Source organism: Branchiostoma belcheri, unplaced genomic scaffold (genome assembly GCF_001625305.1).
Source record: "Branchiostoma belcheri isolate BF01 breed outbred unplaced genomic scaffold, Haploidv18h27 scaffold12, whole genome shotgun sequence".
NCBI classification, from domain to species: Eukaryota; Metazoa; Chordata; class Leptocardii; order Amphioxiformes; family Branchiostomatidae; genus Branchiostoma; species Branchiostoma belcheri.
The window spans coordinates 1,349,260-1,371,553 of record NW_017802602.1 but is presented as its reverse complement, the minus strand read 5'-3'; the positions used below and the strand labels follow the sequence as shown (position 1 = coordinate 1,371,553).

Below are 22,294 nucleotides of genomic sequence, written 5' to 3'. Positions count from 1 at the left end.
TGTGGAGCGTCTACATACTGGTTTAGGGGTCGAAGATTTACTACTGGGCGCCAAGCGCCAGTTTTCTTGGGAACCAAAACAGATGTGATAGAAACTCTCCCTCTACCGAGGGAGTCGGAATCACAGCTCCTTTCTCCAGTAGGGATTGGAGCTCCTGAAAAATTATCTGAGACTCCTCCGGTGAACGAACATGTTCTTTCGGAGGGAAACGCTGCCGCGGTCGCCCCTTCAGATGGAGCCTTAGACCCTGAATAGTCTTTGTGCCATGGGTCTGTTGTGATGGACTGCCACTGTGGTAGAAAAAACCGCAGGCGTCCGGCAACTGTTCCGAAGGCCCAGCGGAGGGGCGACCGCGGAAGTGACCCGGGGGCCAACAAAGGACAAATTAGTTTTTGTGGCAGGCTTTGTGACCTTACGGTCACCTTTCCCAGAGGTTTGCACTTGAAGGCCACGGTACTGTTGGTATGGACGAAAGGAGTCCTGTTTACCGACCTTCCCTTTGTAAGGGCCAGGTCCCTTCTTGTACCGTCCCCCAGCGTTCCCGGAGGATTGCTGGTATCTGTAGCCCTTGGTGTTAGTGGCTGAGCCAGTAACGTTGAGCTTGTTGACAGTTTTATCTGCCTTCTCAATTTCCTCTATTTTTTGGATGATATCCTGTCCCAATAACCACTTACAGGATGGGATGGTCAGGCGATCATCTTCCGACTGAGCCTTATCATCCACAAGACACTTGTAGCGCGAGTCCACCCACTCGTGGATCAGTCGTCTCCTGAAGGAGGTGACTTGGTTACAAACCATTCCCAACAACTGCCCTGTCGCGTTGAGGTTGGTTGCTATGCTTAGCGCCTTTTCACGTGTCTCTGAGTCCTCGGATACCGTGAGCTGTTGCAAATCATCCAGTGATTTCAACATGGGCTGAGCAGCCTTTAACACATGCTCTTGTATCCCGCAAATTGTGTCGTCCAGCTTCACAGCTTGGACTTGGACTTTGAATTTGCCGTTGTGTTTGACAGTTTTCCACTTGTCTCTCAGTGAAGGCTGTAGCCTTGGAGCTGCAACTACTTCGAGCTGCTCAGCATCCAACTTGTGTGGCTTCTCTGCCTCCATAAACTCCTTGTCCCTCCAAGTCTGGCATCTCTGCCTTTTGAACCAGTTAAAAACTGGTTGGGAAATGCGAACCCCTGCCTCGCAAGATCGGAAATCCTGCAAAAATGCAGGCTGATCCAAAGTAGGGTTGGGACATAAAAGAGAAGTCTCCGCTGGGAGACTTACATTATCATTCTCATCCAGGCTCTCAGAACCAGAGGCTGGATGTATGCTTAAGGAATCATCATTATGGGATTCCAGTCTGGAGGATGCGCCCGGACTGGCAGATAGACTGGCAGTGGGCTGCCGGTTGGCTTTCCGACCCCGGTCGGCAGCTTGGCTGGCAGCCGGGATCGCCTTCTTCCTCCTTATAGCCTTAAAGGGTGAACGGGAACGTTCCCGAAAACGGTCTGCATAGGTCCGTATAAACCTATGTTTAGAGCGAGAACGTCGGCCATGATCAGAGTCCTCGCTGGTGGAAAACGAGTCTTGCTCGGAAACTATGGGTTGAGAAATTTGTTCTCTGGCAAAGCCCTGTGCCTGTAGGGACTGGGCTACAGCTTGTGACACCATGTTATTGATGTGTTGGAACAAAGCTGCGTCGTCAATGACAAAATTCTGGCCAAAAGGTTGAGACCCTTGGCCACCTGGCTCAGTCCTTGGCGGCACAAGAGTGGCACCAAGAAACCCGCCATGTTGTTGTTGTTGTTCGCCCAAGGGCGAGAGCGCCGCGACCGAGGTCGACGCTACATATTTCGACATGTCCACCAAACTAGCGGTTGTTTGCGACACAGCCGCAGTGGTGGAAACCACAGACGTGACTGGAGTAGTCATGTCTAAGAACTCTCACCAGAAAGGCAAAAATGCTCAAGAAAAAGCAAGAAAATTTCAAGAGCGAAAAATTGTACCTACCGCCTTAGCGAGCAACAATGAGAGAGAACGAAACCGAGGCTGAATGGGGCATTCTGGGTATTCTTTCTTCTAATCTTGACTGTAAAGTGCTGCCGCCTTGCGTCCTAAATGAGAACGCCATATATTCTGGAGATGCGATGGATAACGTCGTACTCTATCCAACATGGCGGCCCTTTACGTGACTGCAGTTCGAACTCTCCGGACTCGGAGCCCGATTTTCCTCGCTCCTCGTCGATTCCAGTCCGCTCTGGCCTCTATGAAGGTAAGAGAAACTTGTCAAGATTCTACCAGAGAAGTTTGAAGGCATAAAAGTCAACCGATCGTCCATAAGGGCACATTTTCGAAACCACTTTCGCTAACCCATAAATTATGTTTTTCGATCCCCTTTGAAAGAACCGCCACGTTAACAGAAATATTTTACAAAAGCTATTTCGCAAGGCTAGCATAGTTTGTTAATGGCATACTTTGGTTAAATTCTAAGCTAAGTGAGTTTTGAAATTCCTCTATTTTTCTTTTACACATTGTACTCACTGTTATACTAGCTACTTTCCAAGCAGAGGTTTGGGGTTATTTTTGGCGTGTTTTTAGACTTTTTTTATCGGGGTTTCTTTTTTGCAACCCTTGTAGGGTTGGGTGAAAGAAAAATCCCATGGCCAGTGCAAAAAAAGAAACCCCGATAAAAAAAGTCTAAAAACACGCCAAAAATAACCCCAAACCCAAACCTCTGCTTGGAGAGTATTACTAGCAGGTTGAAGCGAAAAATACCATGACATGTTTGCGTAGTGTAAACAAGGATGTAGAATATGCACACAGAATGAGTGATAACGTAGTTTGTAACTATAGATTACACGTTTACACTTTGCATACAGGATCAGTGTATTAAGAAAGATTTTCTTATTAAAAACGTTTTCTGATGCATTTTTATAATTTAACAACTTGGTTCATGGGTTGTTCAATAATATTTGATTCTTAATAAAAGTTTTTCTTTCCCTTCTTGATCACTCTCTATTCTCTAACAATCTCATTGAGGTATTACTTACTGAGGGCCAGTGAGGGGGGTCATAAATCAAAAGTTCGATTTTTATAAGTTGTCTGGGGGCTAAAAGTGGAGTTAAACTAGTTGTTAACCTCTTAATTTTCAACCTCCATTATTATATACACCCCCATGCAGACCCTTTAAATTCTAAACAAACACAGTAGCCTTGAGTCCAGCCTTGTAATGCTTGGCCAAGGCTATTACATGTAGGTACATAATGTATACACTAGGCTGTAGTGGTCTTGGAAGTGGGCCTATTAAACTAGGTTAAACTCCAGGCTATAACCACAAGGTCTGACCATGCAGATTTTAACTCCAAGGTCTGACACTTGCCCTTTTGCACATTTTTGTTATCATTTCATAAAAATACAGCATACATGTATTTAAAAAATCTTATGCCCTTGGTAAAGGCACTTAACACGACTTTCCTCACTAAAGTCAGGTGAGAATGAATAAATAATTGTCCTGTCCTGTATTTGTTTCTGGGGACACAACACCAGTAACAGCTGCCTGTGTCCCACGTGTAAATGTATTGTTACAATTTCAATAAATGAAAAAAAACCTTTGCCCTAATAAGCCCAATTGTAAGTTTAACCCTAGCCCTGCACAATGATCCCAACTCTAACCCTAACCCTAACTTTAATACAAACCCTAACCCTAACCCTAACCCTAACTTTAATACAAACCCTAACCCTAACCCTAACCCTAACTCTAATACCAACCCTAACCATAACCTTAACCCTAACTCTAATACCAACCCTAACCATAAACCCTAACCCTAACTCTAATACCAACCCTAACCCTAACCATAACCTTTAAACCCTAACCATAACTCGAATACCAACCCTAACCACCTGACCTCTCACGTATATGGCAGCTCAAGGATTTGGCTCATTTTAGGAGATCCTGGGGGGTGAGTTGGAGGGTATTCGGCAGGCCGGGACGTGGAAGACAGAGCGTGTGATCTCTCACTCACTCATACTCACTCACTCTCGCTCGCTCGCTCACTCACTCACCCAACCAACCAACCACCCACCCACCCACTTACTAGTACTCACTCATGATACACTCACTCACTTGCTCACTCGCACTCACTCACTACTACATTGTACTTTAAAAACTCAATACTCACTCAATAAAAAAAAGCAGTACGCTGAATGAATATTGCTTTATCTTTACCTAAGAATAGTAAGATTCCTTGTATATCAACTGTTTTGATGCCAATGTGGGTAAAACTTTTGCCCTGTAGGAGATCCTGGGTGGTGAGTTGGAGGGTATCCGGCAGGCTGGGACGTGGAAGACGGAGCGCGTGATCACTCACTAACCCTTGCCCTTTGACCCTTGCCCTTTGCCCCTGTAGGAGATCCTGGGGGGTGAGTTGGAGGGTATTCGGCAGGCCGGGACGTGGAAGACGGAGCGTGTTATCACTCATTAACCCTTGCCCTTTGACCCTTGCCCTTTGCCTCTGTAGGAGATCCTGGGGGGTGAGTTGGAGGGGATCCGGCAGGCCGGGACGTGGAAGACGGAGCGCGTGATCACCTCTCCGCAAGCAGCCAACATCACGGTGCAGGGCACCGAAGGGAACATCCTCAACTTCTGCGCTAACAACTACCTGGGCCTGTCCTCCAACCCTGAGGTTAGTGTCTAACTAACAACTACCTGGGCCTGTCCTCCAACCCTGAGGTTAGTCATGTCTAACAACTACCTGGGCCTGTCCTCCAACCCTGAGGTTAGTCATGTCTAACAACTACCTGGGCCTGTCCTCCAACCCTGAGGTTAGTGTCTAACAACTACCTGGGCCTGTCCTCCAATCCTGAGGTTAGTTACCGAAGGAAAAACATATTGTTTTTGCTCAGTTTCCTCTTCTTCTTCTTCTCCAAACACTAACCTCTGACCTGGCCAATGACCTTGACTTTGTTGATGTCTGTCACCATGGTAACTGGTGTTGGGTTACTTTTATTTATTTATTTATTTATTAAGTTTTACCACGTACAATATGCACAGTGGATGGCATGGCGAAACAGGGTGTTTCTGACATGAAACACCTTTTCAAAGCCGCCATACCAAAATTGTTGCAATTTTATAACAGGATCAATTTTTTTGATCCAAAAATGGCCGGTATAAAAAGTTTTGTCTGTCATGATAGCCAAAATTCCATCAAATGACGGAAAGACATGATGCTGGCTAGAACAAATTGGCTTGTAGCTCATTTGTGCTATTTTACTAGTTATAGCAGCAGCTGGTAAAGAATGCGTTAGACACCCAAAGAGCAGGCCTGCGCTCTGTTTGGTTTATTTGGGTGTTTATGTATAGACAGTTTATTTATGACATATTCCCCTGCTATGTTACAGGTTATAGCTGCTGGTAAGACAGCGTTAGACACCCACGGAGCAGGTCTCAGTTCTGTTCGCTTCATCTGCGGCACACAGGACATCCACAGGGAGCTGGAGCAGAAGATAGCAAAGTAAGCACGCCTGTAACTCCCCCCCCCCCCCCCAGCAAATGGTCTGGCCCTGTAACCCCTATTGCTGAAGATGGTCTGGTCCAACTTGGGTGGCAGTATTGGGTACTTTCCCTCCAGTATCATACAATGTGTCTACAGTGTTTTAGTTATTTCTCTAATTGAAGTTTAGCTAGCTACAAAATTAGTGTATGTAGGATTCTCGAGTTCAACCATTTTCACTTCTCTTCTTACACTCTTATCAAGAAGAATAAGGGTGACCTGGCATGCACAGGTAACAACAGTCTAGAAAAACATCATGCTTCACCCCAATTAAAGATAGGTGTACATGTACATGTATCAGGTAGTAAGCCTCTGTATGTAAAAGAACCCAACACACTTATCAGGAACAGTAGAGATGCCTGGTGCACTTTGCTATCTAGAACACCAGCAATGTCACCTTGAATTGTTAGCCCATAGAAAAAGCATCAATAATGTTTTATTGCAAATTCATGCCCTAGGGCTAATTGCAGGAACAGAAGAAACATTTGGTATAAAAACAGACAATTAGTGCACATAGAACTACTGATAACTACTAAGAAACTAACTAGTAAAACTACTGGGTTTGACTTTTTTTTGAAGACAGAGGAAGACAAAGGATCCCACTTTTTCTGTTATTTGTGGGTTTTTGGTTGTTAAGAGGAGAGTAGTTTTAATCAATAAGAGACACCCGGTAATCATGGCTTCATCTTTACCTAACTAGATTCCATGGAAGGGAGGACGCCATCCTGTATATCAGCTGTTTTGACGCCAACGCGGGGATCTTCGAGGTTCTGTTGGGACCGGACGATGCGGTGATCTCAGACGAACTCAACCACGCCTCGATCATCGACGGGATCCGACTGTGCAAGGCCCAGAGGTTCAGGTACAAACACAAGGTGAGACCAGGGGAGGAGTAGATTAACCCTTGTCCAATTGTTGTTCTGCACATACAGTACCATCTATATAGCACCCTGTATAGGTACGATTTGGGGGTATTTCTCCTGCCACGCATCACACCAAAGCAGTGAAACACAACAAATGCAGAAGTAGTTTATGACACTGCAGGGCAAAAAAATTTGGGGGTCTATGATCTAATTAAGACATGAAATTATTGAAAAATGTTGTGCCAGGAATGCCAGCAGGACAAGGGTTAAGGTGTCTGGACCTGTGTGTTGATGATATTCAGCACCAAGGACAGGTCTATTTCATGTATATGTTCTTGGACTGCGAATATACAATTTTTAATTCATTATAAATATATATTATATATTCGCCAAACCATTCATCAAACCAATTCCTCCTTGGGCGACCGTGGGGGTTTGGACCCTCCACATCCAGTGTGAGGATCTTCTTTGGCCATTTGTCCTGTCCATTCTCTGGAGGTGGCCGCACCATCTTAGTCTGTTGTATCTCACTGTGTGCTGGATATTATGAACTCCAAGCCGCGTATGTAGCTGTTCAGTTGACTGGCTGTCTGCCAGTTTCCTTGAGCACATCCTTTCATGTCTTTCTAGTACTTAGTTCGGTCCAAAAGATGTCATTTACTACTATGATTTAGCTAAAGAATGAGGTACACATAGTTTCAGCAAGTGAAGATCAAGTCAGATTGAAGTTTCCACTCGACTTATGTTGAGAACTTCTGTATACCCCCCAGGACATGCAGGACCTTGAGTCCATCCTGCAGCAGACACAAGGCTGTCGGATGAGACTGATCGTTACTGACGGAGTGTTCAGCATGGATGGAAACGTCACCCCACTATAGCTAGTTAGTTAAAGTCCTTCCCACACCATGTGGTGCCCATCTCCCGTTCTTTGGCCACACAATTGTGCAATCACTACAGCAGTGGTGTGTGTTTAACTGCCATACTCTTTGTTGCTAATCAGAGAAAGCACTATGTACCAGAGGTACAACTATTGTGCCTTTGGTATGACTCGGCTGGGGATCGAACTCACAACCTGCCGAATGCAACACTCTACCCACTTGGCCACTGCACCAGTTGCAATTTGATACAGTTTAAATTATAAATCTTATAATCTTTTACTCCCAGGACATGCAGGACCTGCAGCAGACCCAGGGCTGTCGGATGAGACTGATCGTTACTGACGGCGTGTTCAGCATGGACGGGAACGTCAGAAACAAAATTTTGACTTTCTGCAGAACACTGAAATAATTAAAGTATTTCTACCACTGACTCTACTCATGTTGAAAATATTCATGATTTGCAGGACATGCAGGACCTTGAGTGTATCCTGCTAGCCTCCACCAGGCCTTTCTATGGGAATACGGATTGTAGAATTTAGTAGAAAAAGAGAGTAAAATTGGCCAAGGGAGTCTGGTTGCGGGAAGGTTGTTTCTTTCCCTCTACTCATGTTGAGAATTTGTGTGATTTGCAGGACATGCAGGACCTTGAGTCCATCCTTCAGCAGACACAAGGCTGTCGGATGAGACTGATCGTTACTGACGGCGTGTTCAGCATGGATGGAAACGTCACCCCGCTGCGGGAGATCTGTGACCTTGCCGACAAGTACAACTCCATGACCTTCATCGACGAGTGCCACGCCACCGGCTTCTTGGGAGCCACTGGGAGGTCAGACGCTGTTTCTTACTGAATGAATAGCAACGTTCTTTGATCACAACCATTTTTTTTTTTACGAAAAAAATAACTAAATGGTTGTGATCAAAGAACTTTGCTATTCATTCGTTTACCAACCTGATGAAATTATTTACGGACTGTTTCTTACTGTTTGTAAAACTCCTTAGACAGTACCAATCTTATTTGTTGGTTCTTGGACCTGAAGGAATAGTGTCTGAGGGAAAACATTTGTACCTTCAAGATGGTACCCTTTGCAACACAGAGTTTCAGCTATTGAACAGAGAGTGAGCTTCAAGTTTAAAACTGTTAATTCACAGCCCTCTGTTTTCAACTTACATGTATATTACCACTGTACACATACATGTACTAAGTATTTTCAAGGAAATAATTTTCATTTTGTATGAGTTATAATTCTTCTGTGGAATAGTGTGTGCTGAGAACCACCTGTGGGCTTTTGTTGACAAATTTGGACAATTTTTAAGACTGTTCTGCAGTCCCTTTTGTTGTAGCAGTCATCTGCCTATTCAGGAGTACAGAAAGTTCATAAATGTCTTTAAGAATCTAATGTGTTACTCTTTTTGTTCAGGGGAACAGAAGAGTTCCTGGGAGTGGATGGGAGATGTACCATCATCAACTCTACTCTGGGCAAGGCACTGGGAGGGGCTGCAGGTAAGGACTTATGTTCCCATTGAATGCATGAATGTGAGAGTTAATTAATGGAGGAATGGATAAAATTTTTCTATGTCTTGTGGGTAAGTTAAGTTGACATGAGTTGGGGCGCCTACAAATACACATCTATGAGAAACAACACTAAAGGCTGGGATGACTTTGAAAAAATATCCCAACATTGGGTTTGATAGCCACAATGTTGTAGTTTAACATTTCTAGGGTACCAATGTGGGCCATAGGGCACTGCAAATATTGAGACTGAGTCAACAGTGTGTGTGTGTTCAGCACATGTCACACATCCTTGTCTGATGCAATCCCAATCCACCAGCTTATACCCACATGTACATGTAGATGTACAAACAGGGCTGGAAATACCACCTGCACACATTTGTATGCAGGTCAGTTCAGGTAAGATTGGAGCTGTGCACTGTATTTCTGACGTCTGCATCTACATGTGCATACAGTAACCTGCCCTGTACTGGGTTTGTACTAATTGTACTATAGATCTGGATGTACATTTATGTGGATTTTTTATTCGCTGCATTGACTGTTACCACGTATATTGTGTATAAAAAAAAATAATGGCAACAGTTTTAGTGTGATCTGTACTTAATAAATTACTGAGTGATGCAGGTAAAGTCTGTCTTGTGTAGGTAATTTTCAGTGTTATCAGAAAAAGTATTTTGAGCCCCGATAATGATATAACATCTGTAGCATGTCCTAACTCATGTTTAATTTTAGCCAGCTGGGCACACATGCCTTTTGTGCGAAGCAACAGCTGGGGGGATGGCTATTCTTCAGTCTTAGGGCCGGCAAAAATCAATACATTCAGATAGTGATATCAAATTTAACAGGAAGCCACTGCTCTAGCTCTTTGTCAATCTAGGTAGGAACTGGCATCACAAATAGCAACAACTGATCTTGGCAAGGTCAGATATACAGATCAATATCTAACTTCTAAGAAAATATTTGATACTGAAGAACGAAGGAAAGAGAGAATTTTAGTCATTGAGGTGATGAGGGAAGAGGTAAGGGTCAGACTAAATATGCAGTAAAACAAGATACAGTTTACATCATTATATAGATTCATGGAATATGCTGTCTGATAGCTAGTCTGAATGGGCTTGTTTGTTGCTCCGGTCACGTTTTACCAAACACGTACAAGGTAGGAAGGTCAAAGTTGACACATCCCCAACCTCCGACCTCGGCACACGTACGTGTTACCATGGCAACGGACACACCTGTGTGGTTGCTGGCTGAGAACGTTGCACAGCTGATGCAATACCCAAGGCCAAAACAAGGTCTTCAGTAACTGTTGTTTCTTGATGTAAAAAGACTAAAGAATCCATAGTCCATGGACTGAGCTGATAACCTTGGGACCAAAACACTAAAGTTTTGAAAAGCACAGACTTTGTAGTGTACATGTAGGTTTAAGATGGTTGATACATGTATTTTTCTGATGGCTTCATATACTTTTGTTAGAACAAGTATTGGCTTACAAGTTTGATTATACAACAATTAATTTGTGTACACTTTAAAATCAGCAGAAATCACTGACTGTGAGTGTGACAGAATATTATATTTGGTGGGTTTGCAAACTGTTTTTTTTTTAATTGTCAGAATTATTTTCTGCAAGAGTCAGTCAATGAAGTATTGAAAGCACAAAGATTATAATTTTAAATAACCCCTGGCATTCTTCTAGAGTCTCCTATCTGAAGCAAAAAGAAAAAAAAAAGTTCAATCTTTAGATCCCCTATCTAATAATGTAGACCTGTCTCTTTTGTTGGGACTTGGTTGTCATTTTCAAACAGTGTCCACTTTCTCTGTTTACTCCAGAACAACACAGATGTTTGTTTTGTTACCAGTTGGGTCAACAGCTGCAATAGAATGTGTCCAGAAATTAGATTCATGTCCTGTATTAGTGTATATTAACGTGGAAATATTCAGATTTACAATTTAGATGCAACTAGAATTTCAAATCTCTGCATCCATGTAACAATGTAATCTACACAAAATTAATGTTAGACCTGAAATTGTAATTTATATTATGTACAGAAAGCACAAAAAGGAGTCACATAACTTTAGTTTGGTATGATTACATGTAAAATTGTCAAGCTTTTTGTGTTATACATGGAAATGGACTTTGACCAAGTATATATATACATACCAGTAATGTTAGCTTAGACTTTTGATAATTACTGTGATATGACATTGACTATTCAATCTTATATCAAATGCAGCAAAATGTATGATTAAAAGGAAAAGCAGGAGCATCGGTATTAAAATGTATAGAAACTTAAAAGTTTCTATACGTAAAACTATGTAAATTTTGCTTGTTCCCCCTGAATATAATGTAATCAACAGAAGAGTACTGTCTCAGTGTTGATTGTACCCGGTATGTGGTCCATACTATTGCATCACCTTATGAAGGTACATGTAGTGGCTAAGTGCTGAGTATACACATTGAACAGGATGTGAGATGCTTATCTGATAAGAAAGGCAGCTTTGTACAGTCCAGTCTGCTTGTCACTCGCAGGTAATTTGCATATTGATTGACAGCTATGGCAGGCAAGAACTAGGTCATATTGGTTCTCACTTGTTCTCTACTGCAGCTTTTGTAACAGCTGTGTCTCAGTTTATTTATTTCACCAGCAGTAACACTCAGGTACATAACAACCTGTTTTTCAGGCAATGCTGGGAATACAAAGTGGGATTAACAAACTTTACATAACAGTAGTCCAGCCTACTATTTCTTACGAGATTTCCGACTTAGAATACGTTCTGCTAAACTTCTGTAAGATACTTCTCCGCGTCCCTAAAAGCTCAGTTAACGCTGCTGTAAGGGGCGAATTAGGCGTATTCCCACTGTACATAGATATCCAGACGCAACTGATCAAATATTGGATAAGACTAAACAACCTTCCTGATGACAGAATAGTTAAGAAAGCATATCACGAAGCCGTTAGACAAGAGCAAGACTGGGTAGTCCATGTACGAGACACACTCTGTAGACATGGTTTCCAAAATATTTGGTTGAATCCCATTACAGATGCCAAATATTTCGGATTCATTTTCAAAGAGCGCCTTAAGGACGGATTTCTATCTGGCTGGAGGCAAAAGATAAATAGCTTTAAAAAACTTGAAACATACTCAAAAATAAAAAAGAACTTTCACATCGAGAACTATCTCCTATCTGTTCAAAACAAATCCTTTATAGTTAATACCACAAAATTAAGAATTGGAGCACACTGCCTAGAGATTGAAAAAGGCAGACACAACAATATACCAGCCAGTCAGAGATTATGTCCTACGTGCAAAGATGGAGTTGAAGACGAATATCATTTTCTGATGACATGCCCCACATACGACGAAGAGAGACGCAAATTAATGCAGATGATCCGATGTAAGACTACTAAAACATTACCCAACACATCTAGAGAGACGTTCCATGTACTTATGTCATGTCCAGACACATTTTCTGTATATATAGGTCAATGCCATGCAAAAAAGACATCTTAGAATAGCTGTATAAGTAGAGTCACTGAATTTTTTATCAACTACATGTATATAGTATAGCGTTTCGTAGCATTTGTATGTAGAATCTTAACATTCCTGGCAAGTAACTTAGTATACACTGTTTAGTAGCCATAGAACATGTTTAGTATAATTAGGTACAACTGCTCACTGTACCCTTCATGTGTATAGTCTATCGTAATGTAGAATGTACATGTAGAGTCGAAATATTCTCTAGCCAGTAGCTATTTATAATACTCTGTCAGATACAATGTCCGTTGACCATATATATAGCATTATGTTAGACACATACCAACTAGTAATCTTATTATTTGCCATACATTGTACCCGTGACAATCGTTGTGCAATAAACTTTGACTTGACTTGACTTGAATATTACGGTATCACATACGATACAGAATGACCTAACAAAAAACTCACACAATTTCACCTCTCATTTCAATCATGGCATCACAATGCCTGAATAAATTTTACTGGTCCCAGAGTCTTACATTGCTTCCTGATCAGTGACAGGTTGTTCCACAGTTGGGGGCCATAGAATGTGTCATATACATGTACATACAAGAATTGTAACATTACCTTCACCATGAAGGTTGACCTTGCTGCAGCAGAGGTCGTGTCGTTACCTGTTCTATCACTGCCCCCCTCCCCTGCAGTGGAACTTATCCTGTATTTATCTCCACCAGGTGGTTACACCGCAGGACCCAAGGAGCTTGTGACCTTGCTGAGACAGAGGTCACGACCTTACCTGTTCTCCAACACCCTCCCGCCCCCCGTGGTGGCCTGTGCCAGTAAAGTGTTCGACCTTCTGATGCAGGGAGAGGCTGACCTGCCCAGGAAGGTGGCCGAGAACACAGCAAGGTAAAAAAAAAAGGGATCTGGATCCAGTTTTAGCTCACTGACTGGACAGAGAAGACAGACGTCATGTACTGTAACACTATTTACAGGTTCATTGTACCAGCTTGTCCCCTAGCTCTTTCTGACAAGCACAATGAACAGTGGACCACAGTGTAACAACCCATCCTAGGGACTGTGACCCTTTACAGTACATAGCGTGCACTCCCAACCTCATAGTCCAGAGGCAGGGTCACTATCTAACAGTACTGGACTGCTTCTGCAATTGTATGAGAGGATGATGGCAAATTGGCATACTTTAACATTACCACAGATTTGCCTTTGCATGGTTGCCCAGAGACAGAGAGGTTCCAGCTAAACTTTGGACAACTGACATGCCCTGTTTGTAAATGACAGATTCTGAAATTATTGCTGACACTTTCAATTATAATAGGATGCTTAAATTAACATCTCTAAGTCACCAGTAGTGTTCCATGACCTTTATGTTCTCGTTAACTTTCAGGTTCCGTGAGAAAGTGGTGGCTGCCGGATTCACCATCTCCAGGGACAACTACCCCATCTGCCCTGTTTGCAAATCACAGTAATTTTAGAAGTTACTTCTACTGTTACTGCACAACACTTGAAAAGTTGAAAGTTAATGTTCTGTGACCTTTTTTCTTGTTCGACCTTCAGGTTCCGTGAGAAAATGGTGGCCGCCGGGTTCACGATTGCCGGGGACAACCACCCCATCTGCCCGGTGATGCTGGGTGACGCCCGTCTCGCTTCCGAGATGTCAGACGCTCTGCTAAAGGTAAAGCTTCTTGGTGCAGGTTATTTTCAATGTTAGACGTAGGAAAAAAATGTTTGTGTTTTTAGTTTCAGTCCTGAAAAAATTAGGGTCGGTAGGTAGGGATTCTTTTTTTTTTTTTTCATTAGACTTTGGCGATCTCTAGTGATCCAACGTATACAATACAGTTTATCAAAGTGAAACTTGCATGAGCAATTTTTAATGATGATGAGCACACTTCTCATTTCAATGTCAATGTTGGAAAAACGATTGTAAAATGTTTTATCACTCAGGTGAGCTAGAAAACGTTGATCAGCTTGAAAAATTAAATTATTTATGTCCCTTGCAGGGGTCCATCCAAAAAAGTCTAGGGTCAGCAGTTTTTTCTAGGGTCAATCAGGAAACACAACATTTTTTTTCCTAGGCCCAATTTACATCATGAATGCATAATTATCATTTAACCAGCGTTATGTGTAAGAATTTTTTTAATATATTATTTTGAAATCCTTGTATCATGTTTCCATGGGCTCCCTTGGAAATCAGCCTTCAATGGCTGAAGGGACTACCGAATGTGTTTCTTATATATTAGATTGATAAATAAAGAGTTCTTGAACCATATGTGAAGGTAAACATTATGCCTTTGCTTTGCAAATGTTACATGCACCAGCATTGTGTGACTACATTGAGTTCTTGTACCCAATTGCAGCGAGGGATCTACGTGATCGGCTTCAGCTATCCGGTGGTTCCGAAGGGCAAGGCGCGAATCCGTGTCCAGATCTCCGCTGTGCACAGCTTCGAGGACATCGACCGAACCGTGGACGCCTTCATCGACGTCGGGAAGCAGTTTGGCGTGGTTTCGTAATGAGTGAAGTGGCCAAAACAGGAACCAAACTTGTGAAATGAATTCCGCCAAAAAGCAGTTACTCAAGCAACTGGATATGATTTTGGAAATGGTCAGACATTTTAGCTAGTATCCACTAGCTTTCGTCAGTGACTGAGAGACCAGAGGAGAGATGCATTTGCTTGAGTAACTGCTTTTTGGCGTATCTTATTACCTGGATGTCTAACTTTCATTGCCTTATGAAATAAAGGCTAATCTTACTCTCCAACACTGGAATAAACAGACCAGTTTACCTTTCACAGAATTGCTTACGTCACTGGTCTATGATCTATTGGGACTTACCCAAATTTTCGGCTGACTCCATCAACATTGTTCATGGAATGGACCAATCTACACTTAGAATGTGTTGGGAGATGAAGTTTAGTTGTTATTTCATAATGACTTGTACCAACACAGATTAACTTTCATGCTAAGATAGCAATCAAACTTATCATGTGAAAGTGTAGAGGAATTGTTGTTTTTAAAATCAGTGCAATTGTGGCCTTTTTGGAGCATAATACATGCAGTTAGTCTGTACGCCTAACTAATAATTACCACTGATTGAAAGACAATTCTACGCACAATTTTCTGGAATAGTGAACTTAATAGGACCATGTAGATACTTCTCAACGAGAGAACTACAATCATTATCATCATGGTACAATGTCTCTGTCATCGGCAAGTAAAGTTAATTTATCGAACACTTACTAGTAATCCACAGGTCTGGGAATTAAAAGAAATCAAGTAAGGAATGTCGACATTTCAGTGAGAAAACCTGTAAATTGTAAATGTGAACTGAAGCATAGACAAACAAGAAATTATGCTGTATAATGTATAAACTATGATGTACTTAACAGGCACAGTCTTCCAAGATTGTTTGAATGATCAATCTATCAAATAAAAAGGTAGAAAATGTTTCAGTTTCCGTACATACATGTAGCTGCTTTATTGTGTATTCTCTTTATTTTACATCTCTTAGTACATTCTAAGTTTAATATACCTTGTATTTAATATCTACATGTATAGCCGTTGACACAATGGAATACACTTATGAATGCATGTTGGTTTTTCGATTTGAAAGATCCATAAAGAAAGAAGGGGTGTTCTTATAAGTGTGTCTTTCCAGTATCAGTATGTTCACCACCCCTACATAAGAGAATGGAAGTGTCCATGCCCTGTGCCTCTCTGTGTAAAGTTGGGATGATCCATGTAGAAAAAGGGGAGTCCTAATAGCGTATCGGCATGTTCACCACCCCTACACAAGAGAATGGGAGTGGCCATGTCCTGTGGCTCTCTGTGTAAAGTTGGGATGGTCCATGTAGAAAAAGGGGTGTCCTAATCATATCCTTCAACCATCTTCACATCCCTACATGGGCGAATGGGAGTGGCCATGTCCTGTGGCTCTCTGTGTAAAGTTGGGACAGTCCACATGGAAGGAGGGGTGTCCTATTAATCATTGTATCCCTCTAATCTGAGCATGTTCAGGGCATCAGCTATGATGTTGGAAGTGTCGATTTTCATTTGAACGCCGACAGCAAAAGCCTTTCGGACTAGAACGTTGGCGTGTTCTGGAAAAGAAGACAATCATTCAGTCAAGAAAAGTGAACCCAAAGACCAAGGACATTATAATGTCATTGCAAAGACAACTACTTGTATCACAAAACTGGCAGTTCAAGCTATGTTTCTACATGATTTAACCCTTTAAGTTAGATTTTCTTTTGTCGTGTGTTGTGGTGTGTGAAACCAGATTTTGTAATTACAATTACCCACAACCAAGAACAGTCAATATATAATGGCCTTAGCACAACAATTTAGAGTGACAATAACATTGTGCTTTTGAGTTTAAACAGATCAAAAACAGTTGGCTGATGAAATGACAAAATTAAAAAATTACTTAAAGTTACCAGATACCTATAAAAACAAACAAAATGCAGTTCACAGGAAAGTCACTCCACACATGGAAAGTCACTCCACAAAGGGCCTAATAGGGATTTTTTTCCTATCATGGATTGTGCTAATATAAACAATAGCCTGGGTTGATTTTTTTTCCTTCTAAGACTATAAACAATAGCCTGGGTTGTAACGCTAACAACTGCAAAGTTCTAGCTACATGCAGAAGTCCTGGTGGTGGATTAGGTAGCATAAAATGAAGCATACATTCCCCAATTGTTTTTGATTTGTTCAATTTCAAAAGCCAGCTCTGAGCCATACCTTGGCACAGCACAATGTAGTCAGCCAGGTTCCTGAGTGTTGTTTTGACGATGTTGTGGTCGTTCGTGTCCAGGCAGTGCAGGAAGGAGTCCAAGAAGTCTGCAGCGCAACTGCAACAAAATCATTCATGGACAAAATCATTCACAAACTGCTAGACATAAGTTAAAGAACAGTTGCAGGGAAGCTCCAGTCAATTAGGTGCCCATCTCACATTCACACATTCCAGGGTGGGACAAGTTTTCTATACTGTAACAGTAACTTTTTTGGAGCTCCGCTGAATGCTTGGAGGCCAATTTTTTTCTGTGGGTGCACTGGTGCACCTAAATACAAAATTTATGAACTTTGTAGATATTTTTGTACATATCAAAATACAATAGTATACAGGACATTCTTGGCATCTAAATGTCCAAAAAATAATACCTGTAAAATCTTTTTTGATGTTACAGTAGTAGTTGATTTGTAAGATTTTGAAGTTAGCTTCCATTTCAGATTCAAGCTCAGAAGAGGAGCAGTAAAATCTGTAATTAGGTTTTGTGTACCCAAAAACCTTTTTGTGCACCCAGTTCGTTAAGTTGGGTGTACTGGTGCACCTATTCCCAAAAATGAATTTCTAGCCCTGAACATGACAGGATAACCATCCCACCTTGGTTCACTCTTGATGTGCCTCATGACCAGGTTGTGTGCGATGTTTCTACAGTCAATGTTTTAGAACAAATGCAGTTACAGAACAAAATTCTAGGGGGCACAAACCTACATAAACATGACAGGATAACCATCCCACCTTGGTTCACTCTTGATGTGCCTCATGACCAGGTTGTGTGCGATGTTTCTACAGTCAATGTTTTAGAACAAATGCAGTTACAGAACAAAATTCTAGGGGGCACAAACCTACATAAACATGACAGGATAACCATCCCACCTTGGTTCACTCTTGATGTGTCTCATGACCAGGTTGTGCGCGATGTTTCTACAGTCATCGTGGCTGTCTGACATTAGCCTCTTCAAGTCAGCCTGGAACAAAACAAAAAATCACATTCAACCTGAAAACAATCTTATCTCATATATACTGGTATGTCAGGGTAGAGACTGTGACTGGATGCAATCAGAGTCTTTGTCAATGGTGACTCCAAGTAGGATGTGTTGGGGTGTTTTTCCATGTTTAAATCCCTAATTTTTAGTCAATCCACAATGATTAATGCATTGGATGAATCAAAGTTGAAATGTTCTATATCTTAAGCAAATATCTTTATTAGACTTATTAGATAGACTCCAATTGAGATCTCTGCTACTGATTGTTTCTACCCTTATATATATTTAGGCTCTAAGTAAATCCCATGAAATTCAACAACAAAAGACAGCAGCTTTACTTCTGTTGGCTTTTCCAAGATTTTACTAATGTCTGTTGGCTAGCTACATGACTTGTGAACAGAAAATTTAAAGAACAAGTTTTCAAACACACATGATAATATTGTTGTTGGGAGCAGTGGGCTTTGACTAGATAAACCAAGAAAAGAAGCAATTCCACTTTCTGATGTGTAAGACATGAGCCTGGTTTTCCTTACCAGGAAGTGTTCAAGGACGTCCACCCGCCTCTTGGAGGTCTGCTCAAGGTCGTGCAGGACCTTCAGAACATCTGAAGGACAAGAAGGATAAAAATATTGCTTAATGGACAAAATAATTTTATGCTGTAAGAATTAGGAGAGTAGAAACAGAAAGACATTCCTGGTCCCAGGCCGGGGATTGAACCCACGCCAAACCCGGGCACCAGCTTGCACCCCCGACGCTCTAACGATTTGGCTAAAAGGTCTAAAGTCTATACCCATCGGACAGATCAGTTGGTAATGCCTATAAACCCCCCACTGTTACAGTACACCATGTCCTGTGACTGTGCTCTGCTGCATTCAAAGAACTACAGCTGACACACAAACATAAAAACACAAGGAAAACCAAACCTTTGTACATGAAAGTAACAAACATAACCATCATTATGAAGCAAGTTAAACTGTAATATCCAACACAATAAATTGGACTCACCCAAATTTTTGACTGTACAACTCCAGTTTTGGCAAGGAATGAGCAATCCACCGCTTCCGTGACGTCACGCAGATAACACATGTGACTCCGTGAGCACTGGATCATAGTTTGCAGAAAGTCTGTGGTGCCCCCCGTCTCTGTTGTGTTTTAATTCCAATTTATTGTGTTGGATATTACAGTTTAACTTGCTTCATAATGATTTCTACCAACACAGATGAACTTTCAAGATAACATACCATCATGATCCTGGCCTTTCTTTATCCTCTTCAGGAAAGGAGCCAGCTGAACGGCTGTCCAGGGGGTGCCGGAGGCAGGCGGAACAACCAATGGGATGGGAGAGGCTCTTCCCGTCTCCGGCAGCCCTCCCTCCTTGGCTGACGAGGATGAGGATGTCTCCTCCAGGGAGTCAGAGGAGGATGAGGGGAGAGAGATGCCGGCGAGGAGAGACTTCAGCAGGGACAGGTCCGGGTACTGCTTGGAGACGTGACTGAGGGAAAAAACAGGACACTTAAAGTTAAAAGTTTTTTCTGCTGAGGCAGATCATTGGTAATAAGTATTCTGGTTATGAGTTTGGGTAGCAAGGGGAAAGTTAAATTCAGGCACTTTTTACAGGTATGGGTACTGCTTGGAGACATGACTGAGGGAAAAAACACAGGAGACTTTAACTTTCTTCCTGACGAGGTGGCTCATTGGCAATAAATAAAATCATTTGATTATGAGTTGAAAGGTTACTAAATTCAGACACTTTTACAGGTCTGGGTACTGCTTGGAGACGTGACTGAGGAAAAAAACAGGACACTTAAATGCAGGGTTTTCACTATTTTCTCAAAACTGTTGCAATGGCCAAGTGGGTAGAGTGCTCGCCTTGCATTCAGTAGGTCGTGAGTTCAATCCCCGGGCGAGTCATACCACAGACTTCAAAAACGGTACATACTGATTTCTACGCTAATAGCAACAGTTTACTGATTTCTTTGCTTAGCACTCACCATGTGGTGCAGGAAGGACTTTAACTAAAAATCTCATATGTCTTTTGTCATAGTACTCATACAGAGCAAAGTCTGTTGTTTTAGCAAAGTATTCTTTGGGGTCTCCCAGGAATTTAAGTTAAGTTTTTAACCATCTAAAATTATCACATTTCCTGCAAATAGAGGAGAAATTAACAAATGAAATAATCCCCTTTGTTGCCATTTCAGCATTTTGAAATATCTTTCCCAATACATGAAGTTTCCCTCAAGGATGACGGAGTGGGCAAAATTTTTGTCCTTCGTGAGCAACAAAATACCGTCAAATGATGTACAGTAATGATGTCCAACTATCTTACCAATAGAGTTTAAATACAGGTATCTGATGGATTTTACTGATTGATGGACAGTAAGTTCTTACTGTAATGTCACAGAGTGTTTTTGCAATAATGCCACAGCTCTCTGGGGGTCACTTGAGGTAAACTGGTGCAGGAACTGGATAACTTTGTTCACCAGGGCACCCAGCTCTCTCCTGCTCGAGTAGTGTTCCTGTAAAAAATAACAGCAACACAGTCACTAAACTATTTTAGTATTTACTTGTCCTGCTGTATGTGCCCATATACATGTACATGTATGAGTTGCAAGCCTTGGTGGAACATCAGGTAAGGCCACAGCAAGTAATTTTTATGGATGACATCATTCTGCACATTAATTTTCACCTGATTTTTGACATACAAACATTGTCAAGAAATTTTGTTGCCCTCTGACAGTGGTCACCAATTGCCGAAAATGGGCAAAGATGTCTGTTGCCATGCCGGAATGTGGATAGCACATAATAATAATACATGTATGAAGAGAAGAGACAAGACAAAGCTATATAATTATCATTTTGTCTTTTATTTTGATGCAGTGATGCATTTCATTCCTTTTATATGTGCTGTACACTGAATCAAAACCATCTGTACAATAACTGAAAACTTTTATTTTTCAGTGACAATGGATGTTGTAATAATTGGCAGTAAACTTATATAATAAATTATGTATGATGTCAAAATTTGAAAATGTAGGAATTTTTTTTTCCTTATCTATTAGATTTGGAGTGGGTGGAGGATGTCCTCCATAAAGTGTATTTGCTTTGCCTTAATACAAATAAATCAAGCAACAAACATACTTCACAAATTATCTGAGGTGCTAGATATTTCAGTTCCTACCTTAAGAAGGTCGAAATAGGACTCCAAAACATCTTCCAAGACATGCTCCTTGCGGAAGACGTGTGGCACCAGCAGTTCCAGGAGGCCCAAGACGTGGGTGAAGAACAGGAAGTGATGTCTGTGGAAGAACTCATCAAAGTTCAGGTGGACTCGACCTCGCAGGAGGGCAGCGATCATCGGGAGTTGTCTGGACGGTAGGAGGGACTCAGATGTTAGACATTCAAGTAGCAGAATATAATCTTTAACAGAGGGGGCCCCAAATTCCTCACTGTTTCTCACTGGCCACTTAATGTATTTTGTGTCACGTTTCAAATCTTGAACTCTAACACGGTTCTGAAAGTGCAAGCAGCAGATCGTGGGGAGCAAACAAAAGCTAAAAAGGCTGACACTCAGGCTACCCCAGCAGAATATGAACTGTAAAAATGCAATAGTAGTAGACTGTAAACTAGGCAGAGGAAGATTTGTTAAAGCGATTATTTTTCCTCCCATATTGCAATCATCATCTGCTTACTAAGATCTGACACCTTCTGCAGGAACTCTTTCTTTCTTCTGAAACACTAAGCATCTGCTTAGTAGGTTTTTCTGTGTATTGTTTGTATGTCTCTAGAGTTTTGTATTATTTTTAAAGATGTATTGTGTTTTATGGGTTTGTTTTTACCTAAAATAAAGAATAAAGACAAGTAAAAGACCCACCTGAGCAGCAGTGCAGGGTGCACTGTGGCCAGTTTCCTACAGAGGATGTTGGTGTCGTACATCCTGTCTTCACACACCTTCCCAGACTCACAGTTCCCCAGTACAGACAGCAGACGGTGGGTGAAACTGTCCAGCTGCAAATAAGAAATTTAAGATTTTACTCCTCCGTGTACCATTTGGAAATTATTAATAATTTGAAATACGAAATTCACAATTAATAGAATAGAATGATTGATAGAATCTGCAAGAAATTCACTATTAATAATTTGAAATAAGAAATCCACAGTGGATTTCTTGCTGATTCTATGCACAATTCACATAAATTTTTTACATCTCTCATCAACTGCTTTTTCAGAATCACACACATAA

General features: G+C 41.5%; 2 protein-coding genes across 2 annotated transcripts in view; one reads left to right on the top strand and one right to left on the bottom strand.

The window, feature by feature from the left end:
* The first annotated feature begins 4,770 nt into the window (after positions 1-4,770).
* Positions 4,771-15,077, top strand: LOC109462635 (2-amino-3-ketobutyrate coenzyme A ligase, mitochondrial-like). The gene is made up of 8 exons (XM_019759198.1): positions 4,771-4,809; positions 5,386-5,498; positions 6,238-6,412; positions 7,911-8,104; positions 8,697-8,779; positions 13,000-13,174; positions 13,841-13,958; positions 14,641-15,077. The coding sequence occupies exons 1-8, from the start codon at positions 4,771-4,773 to the stop codon at positions 14,794-14,796; spliced, it is 1,053 nt and encodes a 350-aa protein (XP_019614757.1). The 3' UTR covers positions 14,797-15,077.
* Positions 15,078-15,848: 771 nt separating this feature from the next.
* Positions 15,849-22,294, bottom strand: part of LOC109462759 (integrator complex subunit 1-like) — a 63,419-nt gene continuing 56,973 nt past the window's right edge. The window contains exons 47-54 of the mRNA XM_019759342.1: positions 21,926-22,019; positions 21,233-21,419; positions 20,443-20,570; positions 19,296-19,546; positions 18,588-18,658; positions 17,945-18,036; positions 17,026-17,135; positions 15,849-16,382 (exon numbers count right to left, since the gene is read on the bottom strand). Coding sequence (XP_019614901.1) covers positions 16,264-16,382; positions 17,026-17,135; positions 17,945-18,036; positions 18,588-18,658; positions 19,296-19,546; positions 20,443-20,570; positions 21,233-21,419; positions 21,926-22,019 — 1,052 coding nt within the window. The 3' untranslated portion in view covers positions 15,849-16,263. The remainder of the gene's footprint in view (positions 16,383-17,025; positions 17,136-17,944; positions 18,037-18,587; positions 18,659-19,295; positions 19,547-20,442; positions 20,571-21,232; positions 21,420-21,925; positions 22,020-22,294) is intronic.

What these genes read in the sequence shown, in the direction of transcription:
- LOC109462635 (XM_019759198.1), top strand. Translation starts at nt 4,771, where the DNA reads ATGTCTAACAACTACCTGGGCCTGTCCTCCAACCCTGAG. An exon ending in CTGGAGCAGAAGATAGCAAA is followed by an intron (nt 5,499 to 6,237) that starts GTAAGCACGCCT and finishes TTACCTAACTAG; the next exon opens with ATTCCATGGAAGGGAGGACG. An exon ending in GTGGCCGAGAACACAGCAAG is followed by an intron (nt 13,175 to 13,840) that starts GTAAAAAAAAAA and finishes TTCGACCTTCAG; the next exon opens with GTTCCGTGAGAAAATGGTGG.